This window comes from Rhagoletis zephyria, unplaced genomic scaffold, assembly GCF_001687245.7.
Source record: "Rhagoletis zephyria isolate East Lansing unplaced genomic scaffold, Rhagoletis_zephyria_1.1 Rzeph_scaffold_01513, whole genome shotgun sequence".
NCBI classification, from domain to species: domain Eukaryota; kingdom Metazoa; phylum Arthropoda; class Insecta; order Diptera; family Tephritidae; genus Rhagoletis; species Rhagoletis zephyria.
In genome coordinates, this window is record NW_016158597.1 from 66,580 (window position 1) to 90,919 (window position 24,340).

The 24,340-nt window shown below is 38.4% G+C and overlaps 3 protein-coding genes across 4 annotated transcripts in view; 2 read left to right on the forward strand and 1 right to left on the reverse strand.

The window, feature by feature from the left end:
* The first annotated feature begins 12,864 nt into the window (after positions 1 to 12,864).
* On the forward strand, positions 12,865 to 14,262 carry IFT46 (intraflagellar transport 46). The gene is made up of 2 exons (XM_017617873.1): positions 12,865 to 13,160; positions 13,234 to 14,262. The coding sequence occupies exons 1-2, from the start codon at positions 12,987 to 12,989 to the stop codon at positions 14,260 to 14,262; spliced, it is 1,203 nt and encodes a 400-aa protein (XP_017473362.1). The 5' UTR covers positions 12,865 to 12,986.
* A 4,332-nt stretch (positions 14,263 to 18,594) lies between these two features.
* smo (smoothened, frizzled class receptor) lies at positions 18,595 to 22,992 on the forward strand. The gene is made up of 8 exons (XM_017617871.1): positions 18,595 to 18,770; positions 18,831 to 19,284; positions 19,349 to 19,830; positions 19,925 to 20,545; positions 20,616 to 20,774; positions 20,829 to 21,195; positions 21,263 to 21,587; positions 21,869 to 22,992. Coding segments are annotated over exons 1-8 (3,363 nt in total). The 5' UTR covers positions 18,595 to 18,768; the 3' UTR covers positions 22,822 to 22,992.
* Positions 22,993 to 23,824: 832 nt separating this feature from the next.
* Positions 23,825 to 24,340, reverse strand: part of LOC108364264 (androgen-induced gene 1 protein) — a 1,696-nt gene continuing 1,180 nt past the window's right edge. For both annotated transcript variants that reach the window (XM_017617864.1, XM_017617863.1), the window contains exon 4: positions 23,825 to 24,265. In XM_017617864.1, coding sequence (XP_017473353.1) covers positions 23,932 to 24,265 — 334 coding nt within the window. In that variant the 3' untranslated portion in view covers positions 23,825 to 23,931. The remainder of the gene's footprint in view (positions 24,266 to 24,340) is intronic.

Here is a 24,340-nt window from a genome sequence, read left to right on the forward strand (position 1 = left end):
TCTAAGTTAGCAATATGTGCGCGCACGTATTTACCTTGCAAAAAATGGGTCTAATCCGGGATGACTCCGGGAGCAATCGCAAAGAAGCATGCGACTAATACCACTTTTGATCTCTTTATATGGAATGAACTGTTCGCTTTTGTTCGAGCATGTCCTATGAAGAGACCAATTGTTCACCTTTATACCATAACGGGTATAAAAAGCGACTAGTTACTTTAAAAAAAATAAAACTAAAAATTTGTGCCAGCTGAGATTCGAACCGGGGTGATCAGTTTTATTAGGCGAATACTCTTTCTGTGTGCCAACGCCGCACATGAAATTTCATTGACTAAGTGCGTACATATCATTAAATCGTTAATACTACCCGTTAGAGATGAGTTGGGGACTAATTGATGTCCAATTATACCCATAAGGGATTAGTCGAGACTAATTGACCTCCATTACTACCCGTATGAGACTAGTTGCGACTAATTAATGCCCAATTGTACCCGATTGAGAGTAATCTCGGAATAATCTCTTTAGAGATTAGCCGCACGATTTTTTGCAGGGTATTAAGAGTTTTTATATGTATCTCTATTTTCCGTTCAACGTAAGTTCAGAAGAGTTTGAACTCAAAAGTCTCAATAAAAATTGATTTGCTTTTTGTTCGTACTAATTAACCAACCAACGTTTAACTTCCGATCGAAGTCGACAATTAATAGATAGGAAATCTCCAGTTGAATCTTTTCATTTTTACTGTGCGAAACTCGCTTGCGAATAAAAAATAAAAAAAACGAACTATTTTCGCATTAACGCGCCCAACTCGCTTACTAACTACCTACTCCCAGCCACTTCACCTACTTTGGCCAAAGATTTTGCATTTTCAACAAGTATGCCCCTTAGCCAGCTGCCGCCGCCGCCGCAACAAAAGTGTGCATATTTCGCACGGCAATGTTTTAATTTGCCGCACGAGGAGTGAGTGTGTGCGTGTGCATCTGTGTGCAAATGTATCAGTGCGTTGGTTTCCGCTTCCGGCATAGCAATCGGGCAAATTATATTTTTTTGTATGCCGAGTAGGAGAGTGGTAAGTAAGTATGCAAGTAGGTAAATCCCAACGGCACAGTGAGAGTGACCACATTTTTATACATTGTATATTTATACGCGTTTGTCGTGGTGAAGTGCATAATACGGTAGATGGAAATGTATGCAAGCAAACTGCAATTTGCATTGGGGCCAACGGAAAGCTAAGCAGCCGTGCACCCACCCACGCACATAATTCGCTTCTTTTTTTTTTTTTTGAACATTTGGCCCACAAGTGTCACACATTGAAGTCCTTGTTTGCGTTGTAATTTCAATTGCAGCTACACTTGAACACCTCGAAAACATGCGTGTAAGCCAAGACTTATGTATGTATGTAGCTTTTTGCTTTGTTAAATATTCTCAAGTGTACTACCTAAGCGCTCAATTTTGTTCTTCATTGACACATACGTATGTACATATACAAATGTATATTTAAGTATGTATGTCTACTCGAGCTCGAAGTTATTAGTTGCACATGTGCGACGACTGGTGCCGTGTGTTACCAATGCGATACCTCGAATTTGTTCCACACGATCCCGCAGGATTCGAGGGAGCCCAAAATACTCCATAAAACGTTCCTCACGCTATAAAAATGGGCAATAGAGAGCGAATACGTTCTACTTTTGGATCGTAAATGTCTTCTTCTTCGTGCCCGAAACAGCCGGGACTATTTTTCCGGGTACAAACGTGCAACAAGTCAAAATGCCATAACAGCAAGAATGATAGAATACAAGATTGCGCCGATCAGAGAGGATTTTTGAGAATAACTTTTGTGGGACGTCATACTGGTGCAATTGCGAGAGAGAAATGCCAAAACGTGAGCAAGAATGGAAGAAGAAAAAATGTTGCAAGGAAAACGTAAACAAGTTGCACAAGTGTGACGTCATGCAAACAACGATTCTGTCAAATTTGTTAAGAGAGGAATAGCGGTCCGAGATCGGCGCAACCTTTGTATTCTCTCAATCGTGCCAGCTGTTGTGGAAATGGAAAATGTCACAGAATTTTCAAAAAATTTAGTTATTTGCTAATTTTATTAACCATATAAGACAAATACACATAAAATCATTGTTTAGAGCTGCTTTGCTGATTCCGGGCACGAAATGTGTATTTTACGTTCCTTCCTCACGCTCTGGACACTTTTAGAGCACGTGTTGACACATTTTTGACACTTGTGAGAAGTAACTTATTTTTACGCTATAATTACCGAAACGGCCCGTAAAGTGTGTGGAACAGAGCTATTGATATGTATGTGCATATTAATGGGTTAACACGAGTATGTATGCATGAGCTTATTTATGTATGTGCAGGTATGCTTGCAAAAACAAGCACGCAAGTGTAGTATTGTTGTATTTAATGGCAAAGAAAACAATCGTAAACAACTATTTTTTCCTTTAAATTTGTACATCTTAGCACCTGTCCAAACATCTACATACCTACACATGTATGTATGTATTCATACATATGTACATACATACATATGTACATATGTACATTTAACATACATTTTCGATAGCGCACGAGTACATACGCCTTGAATTATTTACGTGTTATTGTCGCACATGTTTAATTTATTTTTACTCTTTTTTTATTGTATTTTTTTTTGTTTGCTTTACTATTGTGCCCATTGCAATTGTTGTTGTTTAATGCCATATACACCCGCGAATTTGCTATCTTCTACTTTTTTGTTAACGACGCTAATACCATTCGGCATTTTTCAAGGTGTTTGTCGGCACACAAGTGAAGATTAAATCATAGCAGTACATTAAATTAATATGTACGTACGTATGTATGTATATAGGCGGCAGATGTGGTGTAGTGGTCAGCAGTGCATGCCGTCATTCCGCAGGGCCCTCATAACGCGCGCAGTGCTAACATCAAAAACAAAAGAAAATAAAAAGTTTTTTCTAATAGCGGTCGCTCCTCGGCAGGCAATGGCAAACCTCTGAGTCTATTTGTGCCGTGAAAAACAACTTCTTATAAAACTAGAATCGCGGCTCGGAGTCCCTCGCAGCTCCCTCCCCTTTGTGTGACAACATCAAGACGCACGCCACAAATGGAAGGAGAAGCTCGGCCAAATACTAGCATAGCATCTATTGTGTAAGCGTCAATCTATTATATGTATTACAGATTTCTTTTATCGCATCATTGAGCGCGTTTTATGCTTGGTCCGAACTCGATGTTCTTGAAATTGTATATGTATTCTAGTCACACCAGAAAGTATGAGCACAAAGCTTCCTGCTAGATTAAATGAAAGTTTCATTAGTCAAACACAAGCCGACTTTTGCCAATGCACTAGTGACTAGTCCTATAAAGTATCGAATTGGTGATGTTTAAGATGCCGCAGCTCATCAGCGATCTCGAGAAAAAAAAACATCTTCAATTCAGCATCGTTTCCGGCGCTATGATTGTATTAGGTCTATAAGACCTTGCGAAGTTTTTTGCGCTTGCTAATTTGTCAGTACTGGCATCCATGTATGAGCGAACCCCCCCTCTAACTCACTACCGGCAATCAAACTCAGTTCCTCGAACACAGTTCGTAATTTTTGCATAAACGAAAACCATTCTTTCTGTGTTTAGACACAGTCGAGCTCCCCAACTTAAGATTCGCCTACTGTGACAGAGAACAAATATTGACTAGCAGCTTTGGCTAAAAAGCCACACTTTTAGTTCCGATTTCACATACATACGCTCAGAATACTAGCACCAGCAATGACTACTACGGAAACAATGACGACTATACCAGATTTCAAGGAATTCTTCTGATCCGGGGCGTCCTTGCTTTCGCTGTCCATGCGTAAAACATTCAGCGCAATCGTTGTACTCTTACGCGCTTAACTATCTTCTTCGGTATCCTCACCGAAGCGAACAGGGCCGTGGCTCTTTCAAATAATAATCTCAATTTCAAATAATATCTCAAAAACCTCCAAAGCTTTCTTATCTGTATTCGACATCGCCCACGTCATTATGTAGAGCGTAGATTTTGTTCGTCGAAAGCGGGCTCTACTTTTCAACTGTCTACCGAGAACAAAGTAGCCGCTGGTGGCACAAAAGTTATTCTTTGCTTGATCTCCAAGCCATTCTTGCTGATGGTGTTTATGGTGAAAATCACTTCATTACATCAAAGTTGTAACTGCCAACAGTGACGAGTGTGTCCCATAAACGAAAGCTTTTTATGTGTTACCAGGAGATGCTCTTTCTTGTCCTCGTTGACTGCTAGACCAACCTCCTTAGCTTAATTTTCTATGTAAGCTGCAAAATGCTACACCAACGTACTTTAAATTTCAGGCCGGCGATGACAATATCATCTGTATACGCCAGCAGCGTGGTTCTTTTGCTGTATATGAAATCATCAAGATATATACGACCCTATTATGGTTGTCGACGTCGACGTCGATGTCATTTTTTCGTCAAAAATTAGCGCTCGCAAGTTCAACTCCAGCTACGCTGACCACAGTATTTTTGCAGAAAGGTGTTCCTCCGTAACCGGAGTTGGACTGATGAGGCCTATTTGTTCTTGAAAAAATAACATCGACGTCGACGTCGACAACCATAATAAGGCGGATAGTCTTTCGAGTATTTTCGGTTAATTTAATATAACGTTGTAGTTGTTCGCTATCACTTCTTATATTCATCCGCAAGTTTCTGTGCCATCAACATCTTCAAATAAACTGAACAAATCTTTTGTTGTTATCATAAATTTATTGTGTTAATCCGCCAATCTCTTCGTACCCAATATGAAGCTGCTTTTATTTATTGACGATTTTACTATTTCAGCGTATGCGACTTATGTAGTTACAGTTAAGGCGGGTTCACCGTTCGTGTCCGGACAACTTTTTATTTGCTCTCAAAACATTTTTGCCGGAGAGGGTGCTGAAGTACGGTTCACCGTTCAGTTCGGCACATTTTATTTTGTTCTGAAGCAAACAGCTGATGATATTGTTGCCTACATACGATTTTTAGGGCAAATAACACATTCAATTCACTGCAAACGCATATTAAGGAGAACGCGGCAACCCGAATCATCAAGTCGTTCCGACAGAAAATCAAAATCAATTTGATTCGAACAAAGAGTGTTCAGCACATTTTTGTCGCGCTCTCAGTGAGACAAGTTGGGAAAGGAACGCGTAAAATTACTAACAAAAAGTGTCCGGACAGGAACGGTGAATCCGCCTTTAGTATTTTTTCCACATTTTCCAACATTCCACATTGGCTACTCAATTATTTCGAAAATATTTTGTGCGCCGCTTTTTATTGCACTCCTACTCTGCTGTCGATTCTGCTGTCCATTCTAATTTCAGAAATGGTGAGGGATAAGAATAAGAAGCGAGAAGAAAACTGTAATTTTTTAGTGGCTATGGTTATAACTGTTTTTGTGTTCTGACTGCAACCATATTTAAAACATGGCGAAGTAGCTGGAGAGTAGTTGGCCAGTAGCTACTTGATTGTATTTGCCAGACTAAAGGCATCAACATCGAATGCTGTCAACACCTCTGCCTGCAATTTCACTGCCCGTGCCTGGCAATTGACTTTGTTTGCTTAGCCAGATTCTAATTTTTGTATTCTTTAGCTATTTTATTTTGCTGTTATTGTTATTGACGTGACCCTCCGTTGTTTTTATTATCTGTTCACGAATCAGACTAAGGACTCTTAGATTTGGCTGCCACACAACGCTGCTTATCTATCTGCATGTGTAGGTACATTTTTTGTGGATGCTTATTTTTGTATTGCCTATTCTGCAGCTTTTACCAGCAATGTTGACCAGCAGGCGGCATAAAATGTTGGTTTTAGTTTCTTTATTTGAAGCAAACGGACGTGGGATAACGCGTCACTTTATGCCTACTTCGAGCATAGGCGCCTGAAGATAGACTACACTGCGACAGCTGGCGCTAAAATCAGCATGCCAAGACATACTTATTCCAGGCATACGGTGCTTTCCTTTCTTCCTTCCCACTCCCTGTGCTGACGGGCATCCTGTCTAGCTAAGATGTACGAACCTCTTCTAAGTCCATCCTGCCTACATTGTTCGCGTAAGTGCCACTCTTGTCGTCGGTTACTTGGTTGCCATAGTTGCCTCATTCAAGTTCAACAAAAGTGAAAGTCTTAGAAAATGATTGGCTTCTGGCTGCTGCATGCAGCAAGCTACCAACGCAGCGTACCGAGAAGACGGCAGCCATCAAAAAGGCGCAGAGGTTATGAGTGTCTGTGTATGCCTTAAGCGCAAAAGTAGCGCACGAAGATATATAAAAAATAAGTATGCGATATGCGTGAAGCGGTGCAAACAAAACAATCCAGCTAGGCGTCCTTAGAAATTACTAAAAAAAAACCGAAAAAAATAGAAGATACAAAACGCACAGGCCAGCTCAACAAAAATAATAGAGGATAATATAAAAAGGAATAAATTGCACGCCAGTCAAAACAAATAAAAGAGCGCACAGTCCTCCAGCGCTTTGCCGCTGTGTCATCCTTCTCGCCGCCAAGCCGAGTTAGAAGCTAATGCTCAACAAAACAATCAACTCGAGGCGTGTGCGGTGTTGTCCTTGTATGTATCCTTACTTTGCTCCCGCTTAAAGCTTTGCATATTTTCGAGTTTTATCAATTCTTCTTGTTACTGTCTGTACTTTGCGCTAGACAGTGTGACCAGGTTACCCATCTTATGCGTGCGTTTGAAAAAGTGATTTGTTGACGTGCTGCTTTTTGTGATTTATTTTTTGCTTTAGTCTGATGATCCATGTAACCATATTGTCATATTTCAAATCAGAAAATGTTTGCAATTTTTCTTATCCTTAACTGAATTCCATTTTGTATACCTCGAAGTTGTGCGGCCGTTATTAGATTGGTAGAAGTTATTTTATGTAAATGTATTAATGCTGGATGTTTCTATATTTGCTTGTAAATATTTGTATTGTAGATAATAAATGCAATGCAGCGAAAAGAGCATTGAAATTTAATAATTATTCGAACGCGAAAATATATATATGTACATATATACAAATGTACATGTACAGAGTATATAAGGTTGATTCACTGGAAAGCGATGTACCAAATACATACGTATGGTTTTCAAAATATTTCCCTCGTTATCACCTGACGAGTACAAGCAGGCGCAGGATCTCTAAGGTATAAACTTTTTTAATTTGATTTGAAAAAAAAATGTTGGAATTGTCCGAATCGCTGGAGGCGGAGAATTGATTTGAAAAACATCGTGAGTCATAAATCATAAAACATAAAAAACTCATTGAAACATTTTTATTTGATTTGTACGTATGTTCACTTCGGTATGATATGAGCTTAATACTCGCAATAACATGAACATACATACAGTGGCTCAAACAAACGACCAGTGTTGCCAGGTCTTCGGCATGAGAAAACGTACCTCTTGGTCTGAAAGAACGTTATTTCCTACCCAAAAACGTCTTATTCAAATGAATGTACAAAAAATTGTTCTTATTAAATTTTTATTGTATACAAAGGTACATACATATGTACGTAAGGTATATTAAAATGTCATTTTGACAGAGCACATTTAAAATTCATTGTAAACAGGTATGAGATCGTTAATGGGTAGGTTCAGAAGTGGCAGTAGTTGAGCGCAACCGTTGCTAAAACAAATCAGTGATACGAATGCGTCTTCTGAAAGGCTTGATACATTATCTGTCAAATTCAAAACACACAACATGTTGTCTCAAATGATCAGAAAAATATTACGATCATCTAACACGCAATTGTTCAGTTGATCAGAAGTACAAAACAACGCGTTCAGAAGGCTGATTAAGTCATCACCATTTTAATCGATTTTGTCTGTTTCTCTTTTGTTCGTTTAATGTTTATTATTTTTCCATAAAAGCCAAGCTCATTATATAACAAACAAAATATAAATCCACATTTCAAACTTTGTGCAAAAATTATAAAAAAATTTTAGAATTTTTAGAATTTTTTCAAGTATGCAGTTTGATAGCCCATAAAATTTCAGGGCAATAATGTGCAAGTTTAAAGCGGCTAAATAATCGCGTTGATTTTTAATAATTTTTTTTCTTGTAGACATTTGGTTAGGGGGTTGGTTGTCGAAAATGCTAAATTATGCTCTGCTAAGAAGGAGCATAGCAATATTTCAGCCTTTTTTGCGTTCATTACACTTTCAATAAAGTCTTAAAAAAGTCGCCTACTTTTTTCTGACTTTTTATGCTGCTACAGCTTATTTGATGCTTTTGCGAGCGTGCATGTTGCAAGAGATCAGCTCTTCCTGATTTGACTTTGCAAACATTACAATAAGCCTCGTAACCTCAAGTGTTTACACAACCAGCCTTTGAACACGAGATCCTTAGTCCAAGAACCCAAAAAAATGCACATGCGCTTGGTATGCATCATATTTAAGTCATTTGTATCCAAAGAATAAATATGTTTTGAAGCAGCTGCTGCAAAACACAAAGCTTGTAAAGATTTATTAAGAAAATAATTCAAAATCAGTTCTACTTACAAGATTTAGTAACAGAGAAAAATTACTGGGAAGTTAAAAAACGTCATTTTCTACACAAAAAACGTCCAAACGTCAATAGGATACAAAAAACGTCCAAATGACGTTAGAAACGTCAACCTGGCAACGCTGCAAACGATCACGTGTTTTTTTTTTAATATTCGTAATATTTTTCCAGCTAAATTTTGTTATTTTTATATAAAAATATCGTCGAAGCTTTAACCAAAACCGGGTAAATCACAGTTTCAGACTTTATACAAAATTTAAGAAAATTCAACAAATTTTCTCCAAAATTTCAACGTTTTATTCTGAATTTTTAGAAAATTTTTGGGTATGCAGTTTTATAGCCCATAGCCAATCTAATGAAGTACAAGTTTCAAACGGCTAAAAAATCGGGTTGATTTTTGAGAATTTTTTCTTGGTTTTCGTTAAAGCTTAGACGATATTTTTATACAAAAATACAAAAAAAATTTTGCTCGAAAAACATTACGAATATTTGAAGAAATCAACACGTGATCATTTGTTTGAGTCACTGTATGTACATACGTAATTAAAGACATAAAAACACACCGTATACGCTGGCTTGGACATGTCGTATGCATGGATGTTAATGCTCTGGTGAAATGCATCTTCGATCAAGGAATCCAAAGGATAGACCAAGTGCTGAGGACATACATATCTTCACTCGGAATCCACAATTGGCGCAACTTTGCAAAGCAGAGAGACAATTGGCGAAGTTTTATGTTCTCGACCCCCACTGACAAACAGTGTAGTGCGAAATAAGAAGAAGAAATACAAAAAAAAAATATTGCATAACACCGTGCGACAAAAACCAAAACATCAATATTCTTATAAAATTAAAGGCCAAATATAGTATCTAAAACTTCGCTTTTAGTTTTTCCCACTGACGATGGAATTTATTTTAAAAGCACTGTGAAATGTCAATGAGGTGGTTATTTCACAAAATTATTTAAAAAATTCAGTAGAATGTAGAATAGCACAATGGGTACCACGCGAAAGAGTAAAAATAAATTTGTTTGGTTTACAAGGACATTAAGGTATTGAAAAGGTCTTTTTGATTAATTTTAGTTTTCAGGCTAATAAAGTTCGGAGGACGAAATTTGAGGATGTCATTGTGTATATAGTATTAGTCTTTAGTATACATATAATTTTTCAAGAATAAATACTGAAAATTATCAACGATATTCAAGGATACAACTCTTTATAGCACAATGTAACAGATACATTACAAACTCTCTTAGAATGCCCAAAATAATTATAGAATTGTTGGGTCCATTGGCGTGTCGCGATGCTGGTAACCGATGAAAGACCAGGTGAAGAGGATTTGGCATTTCCAATTAGCGCCAGTTGGCACAGAAGAGAAACGACTGACGAGTCTAGCTGGACTCGGCCAAAATCGCTTAGGCGATTACAGCCCCATTTTAGAAGAAAAAGAAAAAGAGGGTACCCATACAAATCGTTTCACACAACCGAAGCTGTTTTTCCTTAAATTCGTGATAAGGGCTTCGAAGGTATTACTGCAAGTTCAATTGTAGATCAACCGGTGAAAACTATTGCCCACGTACATTTGAAAATAAACACACACAAAAATATCCGCATACTTTTTAATACATTTTTTTAGCAAAGGTAAATTCGTGGCTTTTTATAATTTAATAAAGATTTCGTAATATTTTGGCCCTATCGAATTTTCGTAGCTTCTTTGGGACTTGGCAAATTCTCCTTTCATTGGATATAAACGAGAACCTTTATCCTTTTCTAAACAATGCATTTTTACATTTGCCACCCCGGTTTCATTTAAATGGGTTTAGCATTTGTTGAATTATTCGACATTAACAAACCGCAGTAAAGTGACAAAAGCAATTTTGGCGGCTGAAACAAGATATGTAACACAATGTAATCAAAAGTTAGAAAACTTTTAGTTTGTTAACCCTTGGCTGTTGGTCACTCCCAATGCCGCAACACATTTATTAACTTCAAATTTGAACTGCTGCCCAGTAAACGGGATTTGCATGTCATTGCTCCCCTTAACACTTTTTCTTATCACTTCCACGCCCTGTCCTATTTTCATAAATTGAGTTGGGTATAGTAATCCGTTTCCTTTGCACACATACATATGTATGTACACTAGTAAACACATACACAGAAATATATATGGTCGTTTAAAGTACAAAACCGCGTATCAACAAAATGCAAAACCGCGTAAGTGCGGTTACATAAATTATTTTCTAGAGAGTAAAAACACTCATATTTCAAAATGGTTCTATTTTTTATAAAGCAATCGCATTTCTGGCTAGTTATATTTCAGAACGAATGGATAAGGATTGAGCCAAGAGCTTGTGTGAGCAAATCCAATTTTTGGCAGCAAATGTCAGTTACGCGGTTTTGTACTTTAAACGACGATATGTACTTATGTACATATGTATGTATGTATATAAATCCATTCAAAAACTACATACATATAAAAATACTTTTTTGTTTGGTAACACGAAGGATGTCGTTGTGCTTTTGATTTACCCACCTTTTGTGTTTGCTTTTGCCTTTGCACTTTTCACACTTTGTTGCTTTTGTTGCTTTTGTCAATGAAACTTGCAAATGCCGGTGTGTCTGTCTGTCTTCGCCTGCAATTTTCTATTCAATACAACAACGCCAACGCTCAACGCCAACGTCCTGGTAAAAATAATCCTTTGGGGTGGCTGCTGTAAAAAGTTCGCTCACCTACAACACCTTCACAAAAACAACAAATGCATATGTTTTTGCTGCCTGCTAAATCACTATTAGTCAAAGTGTTGTCGCAGACGTGGCGCGTTTCGGATGGCAGCAATTCGTTCACTTCGTCTAATTAAGTTGAAGAACAATTTTACTTTGGAGCGACACCGTCTGCCTTTTAAATATTTCAATTAATTTTAAAAACACTATTCTTTGTTGTAGTACTCGCACTGAAAACTATATCGCAATTTGCATTTAATTTTCGTTAGTTGTTTGCTTCTTTATTACCAACACTTTTAATAGCGGTATTTTGTTTTAAAAACTCGCGGAAAAAATAATATTGTAATTCCATGCTCATAATCGCCACTTTGTGGATGATTAAAAGCAATAATTAAAATTAGCTGGTGGCCAATTTATAGTATTTACACTCATAGGCGTTAATTGTAAGTAAAAAATATCTACTAATATGTAAGTGGAAGTTTTACTCGTTGGATCGCATCTAACAGGCAAAATATGCTTATCTTATTAACACAGCGAAATGTTATATGGCCGCTCGATAAGTTAATTTTGTTAGCGTACGCTGCACAACACAACTCGAAATTCAAAACAAGCGCTTTCCTTCACATAAAGCCAAACAAACCGACGTCCGACGTATCGAAAGCAACAAAGCACAATAAAACCACTGTGCAATCGTTGCTATTGGAATAGCGTTGAAAACAAGTTGATGGCAGTGTTGCCAGCCAAACTTAAAAAAAATGTAAGACAAAGAACGTAAATCTTTAGCAAGGAAAAACTGGCTAAATTGAAAATAAACGCTCTGTTAGTCTAGACTTAATTTTCGTAATTCAACTTAACTTAATATTTTCGCACAACCTGTTATATGAGGAACAACCTGTTATATGTTGGTGGTTAGTAAAAACTTAACTTTCCATAAGAAACTTAAGAATATGCAAGGCATATTTAATGTGCCTTGAGAACATGTAGATTTTAGATTGCGGCCTTGCATAAATGTAGAGCGGTGAGAGGCTTACCAGATTTTCGCTTCTGTAGTTCCAAAAAAAATTATTTATGACAAACAATTTTTTTTGCATGAATTTTTTTTTGATAGGCTGAAAAAGATACTAAATAAAAAAAAATGTATTTTCGCATCTGCCTTAAGTTGGCGATTTCTGACCGTAAGTTTAGTTAAGTCTAGAACAACTAACTATGATTTAAGAATTTTTTCTCCGTTTATTTCTGTGACGTTAATTATCTACGTTCTATAGCTTTACGTTCTATGGTTTACGCTCTTTGCAAAACAAAACATTTCAACCATCTGGCAACAGCGTGGGTTTCGAAGTGTACAGCATTGCCAGCTGCTGTTTGCGAAAACGGATATACGACAATCTAAGCGGATGTGCTGCCTTTCCATTAAATCACACGCACACATATGTATGCATTAAGTAACGTATCAATGCATACATACATACATATGTACACACATCGAGTTGCCTGGACAACCATGCATTCTTAACCGGTGCAAACAAACAGGTAAACAGACCCAAAGCCACCAAAAAGTGCAGCAGCGTGAGATTTCTAAATAGCAAAAATTACAGGAAAATAAATAGCTCAAGTCCAGTAGTTGACAAGTTATTGGAAGCAGCTTTGCCCTCATCGCACGCATAATAACTGGGGTCAGCAGTTCAATAGCTGTCCCAACTGTTCACATAGTTCACATAGTTATCGCGAAATGAATTATTACGACGAAGAAATCACTATAAACGGAGCCGACACGAAGAACCTAAATCACTTTAGAATGGATCGAATGCCAAGCACCAGCAGCGGTCGCAATATTGGCACGGCAAATTCACAACGCTTAACTGCCGCATCCAGTAGTCGTGCTGCTACTCTGCGTCAAAGAAATGTGATAAGCTTTTTTACACTTCCATTTGCTTATCATCTGATAAAATGGATTTTTTTAACCTTCCTTATTCCAGTTGCACGGCAGTTCCACTGACGATGATGGCCTGTTGCAGGACATTATTGATCACGACGACGAGGATGATGACGACGATGACGACGATGATGTAAGCGAAATGCAACACGCACAGCTCACCAACGAAGCAGCAGCCGGTGGCACAGCCAATCAACGCCCACAGACACGCCCAGGCAGCATACGCAGCGCAGCGAAGTCTCTATCAGCAGCAAAACCACCAGCGCGCGCTGGACCTCTGATTGTGCCATCCGAAAGTGAATCCGATGAGGCCGTGTCGCCGCAACCGCATCTCGAGGCCATGGAAGGGACAGGTGACGCCACACGCGTATCTGCGCCAGAGGTGCAACTTTCCATCAAGCCAGAGCAATGGGATAAATTAACTGTGCATCAAGAACTAAAAGATCTCTTTCCGAATATACTAAAATATACGCCACAGTGTATTGACACGCCTTATCGCCTGCAACCATTCATACCGGACTTTGTGCCATCGGTGGGCGACGTGGATGCTTTTCTCAAAGTCACTACACCACCACTGCTGAAACCCCAACGTAAGCAGGAAATCAATGATTTCTTGTATAAAATGGGTCTTTATGTGCTCGACGAGCCCTCGGGTGATCAATCGGAACCGAGTTTGCTCAATATGAAATTGCGCTCGGTGCTCAGTGGAAGCGTTGCTAAGGCGCGCACCACGTCAGCTTCTCTGATTCCGACAGCTAAATCGCCCAAAGATCTCGACAAGTGGATCAACGAGGTTGAGAAGTTGCATATGACACAAATGGTGAACGATGTACAGCCGCGGAAGGAGATCGAGCCGTTGTTGCTCAACTGGCCGCGCTCATATGCCGATGCAAGTGGTGCTGTGCAACAAGCTTATCAGCGTTGCCTGGAAGATGGAGATATTGCGCATTATGTGCGCACGTTGTGCCAGCATTTCGAGGTGGAGGGGCCCGCTGAAACACAAGTGGATTACATACTGAACGTACAGACGCTATTTGCTTTGTATTTGGCAGCCAATCAGGCGTGGGAGTAATTACCATCATTCAAAACAGCTATACATATATATACTATACATTTTTGTAAATGTAAAAAAAAAATAGATCTCATATTTAGTGAGTTCCAGAACGTCTGGATTTGCCGGTCTTGTAGGATCTAGTCCAAAGTAATTTCCGTATGCCACGTTTATATAAGGTTTATTAAAGGTGAAAATACCAGTTCCTTCAAAAACGCAAATCCTGCAAATCCTGGAGTACGGGAACAGGCTAATTATAAATGATATCTCAAAGGATATCAAACCTAGAAAGCTTTAATTTAAAAACACTTGAGGCCAACTGATTTATGTACTTGCACTCGTATAGGATCACTCAAGAGCACTCTCCAAGAAGTTAAAGTAGGTAATATATCTGGGTCGACTTTTTAGGCGTTCAGAGTGTGGTAGTACACGGTCAGCGGGAGCCAAAAAAAAAAAAACGTGAGCTAAAATGACGCTAAAAAAGATCGATTGGATGATAATAATGAGAAATTCGATCTGCTCATTTTTTATTTTTATCCTTAAAAAACCGTTGTCTAAATACAAAAACCCATAGCGACGGTGTGCTTGGATAAGGTTAACCCAAAATTTCTCCCCCATCTAATTTTTCTCCAGATTCTTATTCTGTCATCATAACCAAATTATTTGAACCGAAAATGAAAATCTTTTATAGAAGGATTCGAAAGACATCTCTAATAATAATAGATTGGCGCTTACACGCTTATGTTATTGTTTGGCCGCGCTTCTCCTCCGATTGTGCGCCTTGATGTGGTCATACCATACAAAGAGGAGGGACCTACAGTTTTACACCGACTTCGAACGCCGTTTGTATTTTTACGAGAAGCTATTTTTCATGGCAGAAATACAGTCGGAGGTTTGCCATTGCCTGCCGAGGTGCGACCGCTGTTAAGAAAAAAAACCTTTTTTCTACATTTTTTTGTGACCATTTTGACCAGCGCGTACTGCTAATTATCCTTACTGCAAAAATAATTTGCTTGAGCTTCAAAATTTGCAAAACTCCATTTTATTATATCTACGAATATATGTATGTATCTTCAATAACATTTATTTGCATTGCACCTCCAAATCTATCTATAAAATGGAGTACGCATCAAATGAGGCATTTAATTGCCGCTTATTCAGTTGTCGTTTGATAGCTCAAGATAAGCTGTTTCACCTAAGCACATTTCCAAGTTAATTTTCAATGCGATTATCATCTAATCTGTACCTTCTCTCTCATTTTTTGGTATGCTAAGCGGCTTTGAAATTAATGCACTAATTGATTTCCAAGGCATACATGTGCTTTCGAAATGCAAGACATATGTATGTATGTATTTACGTTGCGCCCCGTTACATCCACTGAGCTTGTGTATGCAATTATGCGACCTTCTCCTATCGACATTCAAACGTACGCACTCTTCGGACAGTAAACAGTTCGCTACGCAATATGCACCTCATAGTTGACCCCAATCGCCAACCCAGCTATGTAAACGCCGTTCTCCACCTACTACCAACATTTGGCACGGCGAACAACCCTCTGCCAGAGAAAGCGGTTGCCCTAATCGATGCGTCGGCTACTAAGCCTCAATTAGAGGCATGTTAGGCCGTAAGTAATGCATTGCATTGAGGTGCTCTTCGACCAGCGGGCCGCTCTGTTGCAGTCACTGAATCGGTAAATGAACTAAATCACAGTTAAGATGACCGTCGCCGCAAACAAACACAAACAATTGTGGGCATGGCAAGCCGATGAATGAGTTGGTACATAGGAACCTATGATTAGCGAATAGAATTCATGAGCACTGGATTTGGATGTGGGAGAGATATTGAAATGAACCCAGTGGGGAGAGTACTTACCCAGTCGGAAAAGTAGTAATGCATTAATACATGTGTGATAAATAAAATAATGTATTTCTTATGCGTTCTCGATAATATTACTGCTAACTATGTAATACGCATCCTAATGTATTCAAAAAATTAGTTCTTTTTTGATTCTAAACGTGAAGACCCCAACCCGCGCCCACTTATAGTTTTTAAGTAATTTGTTGTTAAAGTTGGGAAATTCACCAAATATGTTGATGCAAATTGCAACGAATTTATCATCCAAAAGTGCGTGAAATAGATAATTGTGACTTAAGTGTAAGCACTTTTAATGCACATGACCATTTTCTTTTGAGTAGCATGCTTTTTTTTGTTAATTTAACCACGATAAAACATTTATAAAAGTAGTGAAGTAGTAAACATGCGAGGGTTGCAACTGAACACCGAAGTTGGTGCTGCCAGACGATTTATCATGAAAATTTTTACTTGCGTCCACAGTATTTTTGCGTCAAATTCCTTTCTCTGTAGGCCGCGCTTTAGGATTATAACCCTAACCAAATAGAATTCTCCTTTTGGTGTGCACCAACTGGGGCTACCGCCCCAGCGATGTAGCCTTGCGAAAGGATGAGGTGTGTGGTAAACCTGGGGCTGCCGCCCCAATGTTGTCTTTTATGGTTACTGATTACCCTTTTTTTAGGTTTTTAATTTTTTTTTTTTAAATAGAGCCACAGCCGAAAATTTTTAATTAAAAATTGCGGGATTTTTTATTCCAAATTTTCCTTTTATTAATTATTTTATATTATAAAAAATATCGACGCAGGCGTAAATATTTGCTTTTTTAATACTGTTTATTAAAAACTGCAAAAAATATGGATTGTTATTATGTATTTCCAAAGAAAAACAAACATTTTTGTTAAAAAAAGATTTCCATAATTGAAATTTTTTTAGAGGTTGTTATTTAAAAAGCGCATATTCAAACCTACCCTTATGCTGTGGAGGTCATTATGAAATATAAGTTGACGTTCTTTGGCTGCACTTTTTATATGAAAATATGTTAATGGAAGTGCAAAAAATTTGAACAACAAATTTCCTAATTTATGTAAAAATATCGGTTTCTTAGCATCCTCGTAAAGTTTCATGAGAAAATTCATTATAGTTTTGCTAAAACACACACATGTCGATGTACACTAAAGTCAACCCTTACATTTTCTCACTGGGTAGTAATACATTACATGCGTCATAAATAATAGTTGCGTTGCCCAACTTTTCTGTGTTAAAACCTGTAAAACTGTCAAAAAGCAAAAGAAGCCAGAGAACCGAGTACGGGAACGTTTTCTGGTAAATTCCTGTAAATTCTTGCAACTTCTTGCGAGTTAGGGAACGCAACTAATGTAATGTATTTTTATGAGTATAAGATTCTATTACTGTTCAAAAAGTCCACACGATATTTCATATTAAATCGCATATTTTGCTATTTTCACTTCATTTTTTTATCAATAATATGGCAACTCCGACCGATGTTCAGGACTGTCAACTCTACTTGGCTATAAAGTGCCATATTGAGGATAAAAAAATGCCAAAATGCACCAAATTGAATAAAAGTACCAAAAACGGTGCCATTCTTTTTAATTCGTCGCATTTAGCATTAATATTAGAAACAAATTCCGAAAACAAAAGTCCAATGCCAAAGTAAGATAAACCAGTCGCATACACTATAGAAATTAGAAGATTTTGGTTGAGAAAAAGAAGTACACGCAAAGGATTTCATAAAAGTGTGTTGAAATCTTTCTATATTTGAAACGTGCCATTTTAACACTTTGTGCCAAATTGGAAAATTAAGTGCCAATTGAAGTAAAATAGGCCTAAGCAAGGCGAATTTATACAACATGGTTTTAATGGCCAAATTAGGTTTTCGCCGCGGTTCTTCCTAATGACAAAATCAAGGTCAATTTATACAATGTGGTGTTACTGGCGAATTTACATTTTCGCCGCCGTACTTATTAATGTCAAAACGATGTGTTTGTTGCAAACAAGGCGAATTGATAATACAACAAACACAAAATAAATCACACTATTTTGACATTGCGAAGCACCGCGGCGAAAATCTAACTCACCAGTAACACCACCTTGTATATATTCGCCTCGGTCAAAATATTTTGTTTGTTGTAAAGAGGGCGAATTCACATCATTTTGACATTAGGAAGCACCGCGGCGAAAATCTAAATCCGCCAGTAACACCATCTGTAAGGCGAATTTATACAAGGTGGTGTTGATGGAGAATTTAGATTTTCGCCGAGGTACGTCTTAATGTCAAAATGATGTGTTTGTTGTAAAATGAATTCGCCTTGTTTACAACAAACACATCATTTTGACATTCAGTAGTAGCTAGGCGAAAATTTAATTCGCCATCAACACCACCTTGTATAAATTCGCCTTGACCACCTTGTATAAATTCGCCATCGGCCCAAGAATGGCACGGTTTGAGCGAAATTGGCAGCCCTGCTGCTGCTACACCGCTTGTCATTTATTTCTTTAGCGATTATTTCCGCAGTTACATTTTTTGTTTTTCTTCGAATTTGTGTTTTAATTAATATTAAGTGCACGTTTAAAATATAATTTACACAAAAATGTTGTTCTGAAATATCTATTATTTATTGTGCCAACGATCTTTTCCGCGTTCAGCCAGCAGCGATGTAAATGTATTATGATTTGCCCAGAGATCATTTGTCTGTACTCATTTGCCATAATTCTAGGAATTCCGATTTCTTCTGCAGCTTTGGCAGATGTTTTCCACGAAGATTCGCTTGCTATTTGATTTTATGCATATATTTTCGGCTAGCCAACACTCTGGCCGATGTTTCCTCTAGGAACGCTAACGCCCTCTCTGCCACATTCACCACCACCACTTTGGCCATACAAACTGATTTGAAGCCCATAAATGGTACAATAAATTATCGTATAAATGGAAAAACGAATCGAGACAATAAACCTTGGTTCGATGGGCGCGGTTTGGATATGCAGCACACACAGTGTGTGCGACATGGACGCTGCGAAAAGCTTGTCAACAGCACTTGTTTGGGTGCTAAAATTCCGTATAACTTCACTAGCCTTGATCTCACTGACTACCGGAATCAGGAGCAAATGTTGAAGCACTTACACAGCTATCGCGCCCTGAGAAATGTACCGAAATGCTGGGCAGTCATACAGGTACGTTAATATAATTTGCAATTAACAACTACGAAAACTAATAACAAAAACGAATGTGTTTTAGCCATTTCTTTGCTCCGTGTTTATGCCAAAGTGTGAACAAATGAATGGCAAGGACATGGTGTATCTGCCTTCGGTAGAAATGTGTCGCAAGACTTGGGAACCGTGTCGCATACTCTACAACACATCATATTTTCCCGAGTTTCTACGTTGTAATGAAACTTTATTTCCTCCAAAGTGTACGAACGATGTGCAAGAGATGAAATTTAATGCTACTGGTAGCTGTCTCGCTCCACTGGTGCCAGTAGAATCGAGTAGTAGCAACTATCCTGGCATTGAAGGTTGTGGTGTGCAATGCAAAGATCCTTTGTACACCGATGATGAGCATCGGCAAATACATAAATTAATTAGTTGGCTTGGTACAATATGCTGTCTCGCAAACTTTTTTGTGGTGGCCACTTTCGTAATTGATTGGGAGAATGCAAATAAATATCCAGCACTGATCGTATTCTACATCAATTTGTGCTTCATGATTGTATGTTTGGGGTGAGTGACAAAATAAAAAGCGGAACTGTTAATAGCTAATTCTAAAACATGGGTTAACATAGTAGATACTTTTTTAATACAATTTTCTCACTAGGTGGTTGGCACAGTTTACACCCGGGTCGCGCGAAGATATCGTGTGCCGCAAAGATGGCACCTTACGTCATTCGGAACCCACAGCCGGTGAGAATCTTTCCTGTATCGTCGTTTTTGTGCTGGTATACTATTTTCTTACCGCTGCGATGGTTTGGTTTGTCTTTCTTACGTACACTTGGCACCTACGAGCTGTGGGCAACGTTCAGGACCGTATTGATAAAAAAGGCTCTTACTTTCATTTAGTCGCGTGGTCTCTACCCCTTGTGCTAACCATCACCACAATGGCGCTGAGTGAAGTAGATGGCAATAGTACTGTTGGAATTTGCTTTGTTGGGTATTTGAATCATCCGATGCGAGCTGGCTTATTGCTGGGACCATTGTGCGGCGTTATATTGGTAGGTGGCTACTTTGTCATACGCGGCATGATAATGCTTTTTGGATTAAAACACTTTGCAAACGACATTAAATCGGCATCGGCAAGCAATAAGATTCATCTAATTATTGTGAGGATGGGGCTCTGTTCGGTATTTACGCTTTTATTTATACTAGCTGCCATTGCATGCCACGTAAATGAGTTTCGAAACTCCCACCAATGGGCCGAGAGCTTGCGGATGTTCATTATGTGAGTAATTTATTGGCATTTCGGTACTCCTTTCACTAAAAAATCTTTAAAACAACGTTTCTTCTCTCAGCTGCCGCATTTCAACCGAAGAGCAGTGTAGAATTGAAAATCGGCCCAGCATTGCCTTGTTGCAGCTGCATTTACTCTGCCTCTTTGGATCGGGGATTGTCATGTCAACATGGTGCTGGACACCTTCATCAATAGAAACTTGGCGGCGTTACATAAGAAAGTAGGTTACTTTACTAAATGTTATCAACTTTTTTAAGCAATTTTTGTTCCCCAGAAAATGTGGTAACGAAGTCGCCGAGGATGTTAAAATGCCAAAACACAAAGTTATTGCCCAAACTTGGGCCAAACGCAAGGAGTTTGAGGATAAGGGGAGGCTCTCTATTACTCTGTATAATACACATACCGATCCTGTAGGTTTGAACTTCGACGTAAATGATCTAAATTCTTCTGAAACAAATGAAATTAGTTCAACATGGGCAAATTATTTGCCACAATTTGTTAAGCGTCGCATGGCTCTCACCGGTGCGGGAACCACAAACTCTTCCAGTCAAGGCCCTCGAAAAAATTCCGTTGACTCAGAAATAAGTTTTAGCGTACGTCATGTTTCTGTGGAATCGCGACGAAATTCTGTGGACTCTCAGGTGCGTTCTTGTCATTCAAAACTACTCTAACCGATTATTTTAAAGTATAATGTATATAAACCTTCAGGTATCTGTGAAAATCGCCGAAATGAAAACAAAAGTTGCCTCGCGCTCGCGAAGCAGCCATCATCATCACAACCACAGCAGTAAACAGGCGTCTGCCACGAACAAGCGCTCACAAAAACGACGCGACTTTATATCCTCAGCCACTTCTGGCCGTAAATATAGTGGACGTCGAGAGAGCAGCACTTCCATTGAGTCGCAAGTCATTGCCTTGAAAAAGACTACATATCCGAACGCAAGTCACAAAGTCGGTTTATTTGCCCATCAAAGTACAAAGAAGCATCATACACATGGTAGCAAAATGATGAAGCGGCGCAGCGCAAATGCGGGTGAGTACATGCATACATACAAGTGCTTATAATTTGGATTTAAAAATTAAACGGTTACCCTACAGGTTTGGATCCCGCTGATATCAGTGCATTTTTGGCCAAAAACGGTCAGTTCTTAATGCCATTCCTCCAGCAGCAAGGCTTAAGCAGCTCGTCCGATGCGGACAATTCTCANGCATGGTAGCAAAATGATGAAGCGGCGCAGCGCAAATGCGGGTGAGTATATGCATACATACAATTGCTTATAATTTGGATTTAAAAATTAAACGGTTACCCTACAGGTTTGGATCCCGCTGATATCAGTGCATTTTTGGCCAAAAACGGCCAGTTCTTAATGCCTTTCCTCCAGCAGCAAGGCTTAAGCAGCTCGTCCGATGCGGACAATTCTCATGCTTCATTCAAAATTCAAGATTCCCGCTTAGACGTAGTACTGAAGCAAGATCTAAGTGACGACTACAACGACGGCGGGAATATAGATGCACAGCCTCGCAATGGCCCACGAATCGAAGAAATAGACACAGATATTCATGAGCGCAATATTAAAAAACAAATAGCGTTAGAAAATTTACTAAAAAATATGCAGCAGTCTAATGAATCGGCCACAAATCGAAATTCTCGCAACTCCACACGCAGTCGTCATTCACGAAAATCCCAGGCTACCAGTTCCGCTGCTGTTGCTGCGGCGGCCGTAATGGCCAATGGCAATAATCGGCGTTCCCAACGCAGTGGCAAAGGAAGAAAACAAAGTTCTAGGCGTTCGAATGTCGCTGCAGTCGCCGCATTGCAGAAGGACGATGAAAATGTTCTTAATATTTCCGATATGAATTTGCATTTAGCACGAGATCTCAATTGTGATGCTGCTGATTCCTTTACTTCATCATGCACATCCTCTGAACTCGACTTGCCACTGGTCTTAACATTACATAGCTCGTACTCCGGACTATCTACCGGCAAGCCAAATTCACGAAGCAGCAAAACTAGCTGCGATGTGGGTATACAAGCCAATGCCTTTGAAATAGCTACGCACAATTTAACATCCTACGACGAAGATGAACTGAAAATGGCTATGCGACAATTAAATGCAAAGGGTGTGCGCCAGAAAAGTGAATATGCAGATGAGGCAGTTGATGCAACCGAAATGCAAACGTTGTTGCACAACAACAATAAGCACAAGGAAGCAATGTTGTTGAGCGAATCCGAGAAACTAAAATTATTGTTGCTGCCATCGAAATAGAGTTGAATGGGCGAGCACATACATACATACATTCATATAAACATATAATGCTCAATAAGATCTGAAAGGAACCGCTGATCTAAACGTTCTTCAATCTCAGAAATCACTTTTTGATTTTGTACTTATTTTAAAATGCACTGTGGTGTGATTTTTAATTACTCCTAGGAAGAGTATTTTACACTAAACAGTATAACATTATAATGTTTAGACTTAATTGAAACATCAGTAGACACTAGGTTCAACTTTTATACTACTATAATAAAATTTTACACTCCTAAGCGCACTTCCTGCAGCATTTACATCATTTGAAATTGTCATCTGAATAATACTCACACGTATATCGCAAAACACGAATAATGAATTTGCAAAATAATATACATATATACATATATGCATACATATTACAAACTTGAACTGACTTATAAACATATTTATTTTGTATACATATTTATATAAAATACCTGGTGTGATGAATACGAAAGTGACTAATACAGGAAAATTACATGCATAGACATGTATCAGTGTACTGCAGCGAGCTACTTACATTTCGAGCTACCTGAAAGCTTACTTGTATTCACTGGGCTTGGTTCGAAGCAAGCAAGTAAATGCTAGGCTTGCTTGTTGAATTTCAACTCATATTCGGACTTGATTTACTTCAAACAGGTGTATGTCCAACGCTGCTACCGTTTTCGTTTGCGTTCAAGCTATGATTTAAATTGGGTTGTTTGAAACAAGTGTGAATCATAGTGGCGCTTGTATTTCTTTCAAGTAGCTTGAGAACGTAAATGAATCGGCTTGTGCAGTACACTGGCATATATGTATATAGTTAATTACATAAACCTTGTAATTGTTAAGTGTAAGTTAGTTAGTGCCTTAAGACTAAACAATTTTTACAATTAACAAAACTATATTCTTAAAATTTTGTATGCATGTATACTCAAAGAAAAATTGTTTCGTAATTGCGAAATCGTATAATAAAAAAATACCAATCATTTTATTTGGTACTTACCTAAAATAAAATTGAAGTTTAATTAAAATTACTTGTTCAAGCGTTTCTCAGTTTGCGAAAGTCTAATAGTATTTCCAACTCCTTTGTGAAGACGTAACAGATCACTCGATCTTTGCACTCTTCATTCTCAGCAATCGCAACTCTGGACTCCAAATTATTTTATTTAAAAATTCACCCAAGAAATAGCAAAATACTGTGAAGCCCAATAAAGCACTCAGCATTAAGTATCGCATTGGTAAATTAATAATTTCCAATAGTGGATATACCCAATGACCGGAGAAAAAGCGCACTATATGCATCCAAATTATATAGAGTACCATAAATATAATAGTACCCGTGAGTCCTGCCGTGCGACTTGGATACTGACGGAAGCAAGTAAACATATCGAGTATAGCGAGCATAGCAACATTGGTATGAACGATATGATTCAGCCAGCTGTGAAGGGAAAATGTACGTACATACACATGTTTAGAAACGTTTACTTGGATATATCGTAATCATCAATGCAAA

Excerpts from the sequence above, each read along its gene's own strand:
- IFT46 (XM_017617873.1), top strand. The coding sequence starts at position 12,987 with ATGAATTATTACGACGAAGAAATCACTATAAACGGAGCCGACACGAAG. Across the intron at positions 13,161-13,233 it reads CTACTCTGCGTCAAAGAAAT|TTGCACGGCAGTTCCACTGA; the intron begins GTGATAAGCTTT and ends TCCTTATTCCAG.
- smo (XM_017617871.1), top strand. Across the intron at positions 20,546-20,615 it reads AGCTTGCGGATGTTCATTAT|CTGCCGCATTTCAACCGAAG; the intron begins GTGAGTAATTTA and ends TTCTTCTCTCAG. Across the intron at positions 21,196-21,262 it reads GAAATTCTGTGGACTCTCAG|GTATCTGTGAAAATCGCCGA; the intron begins GTGCGTTCTTGT and ends ATAAACCTTCAG.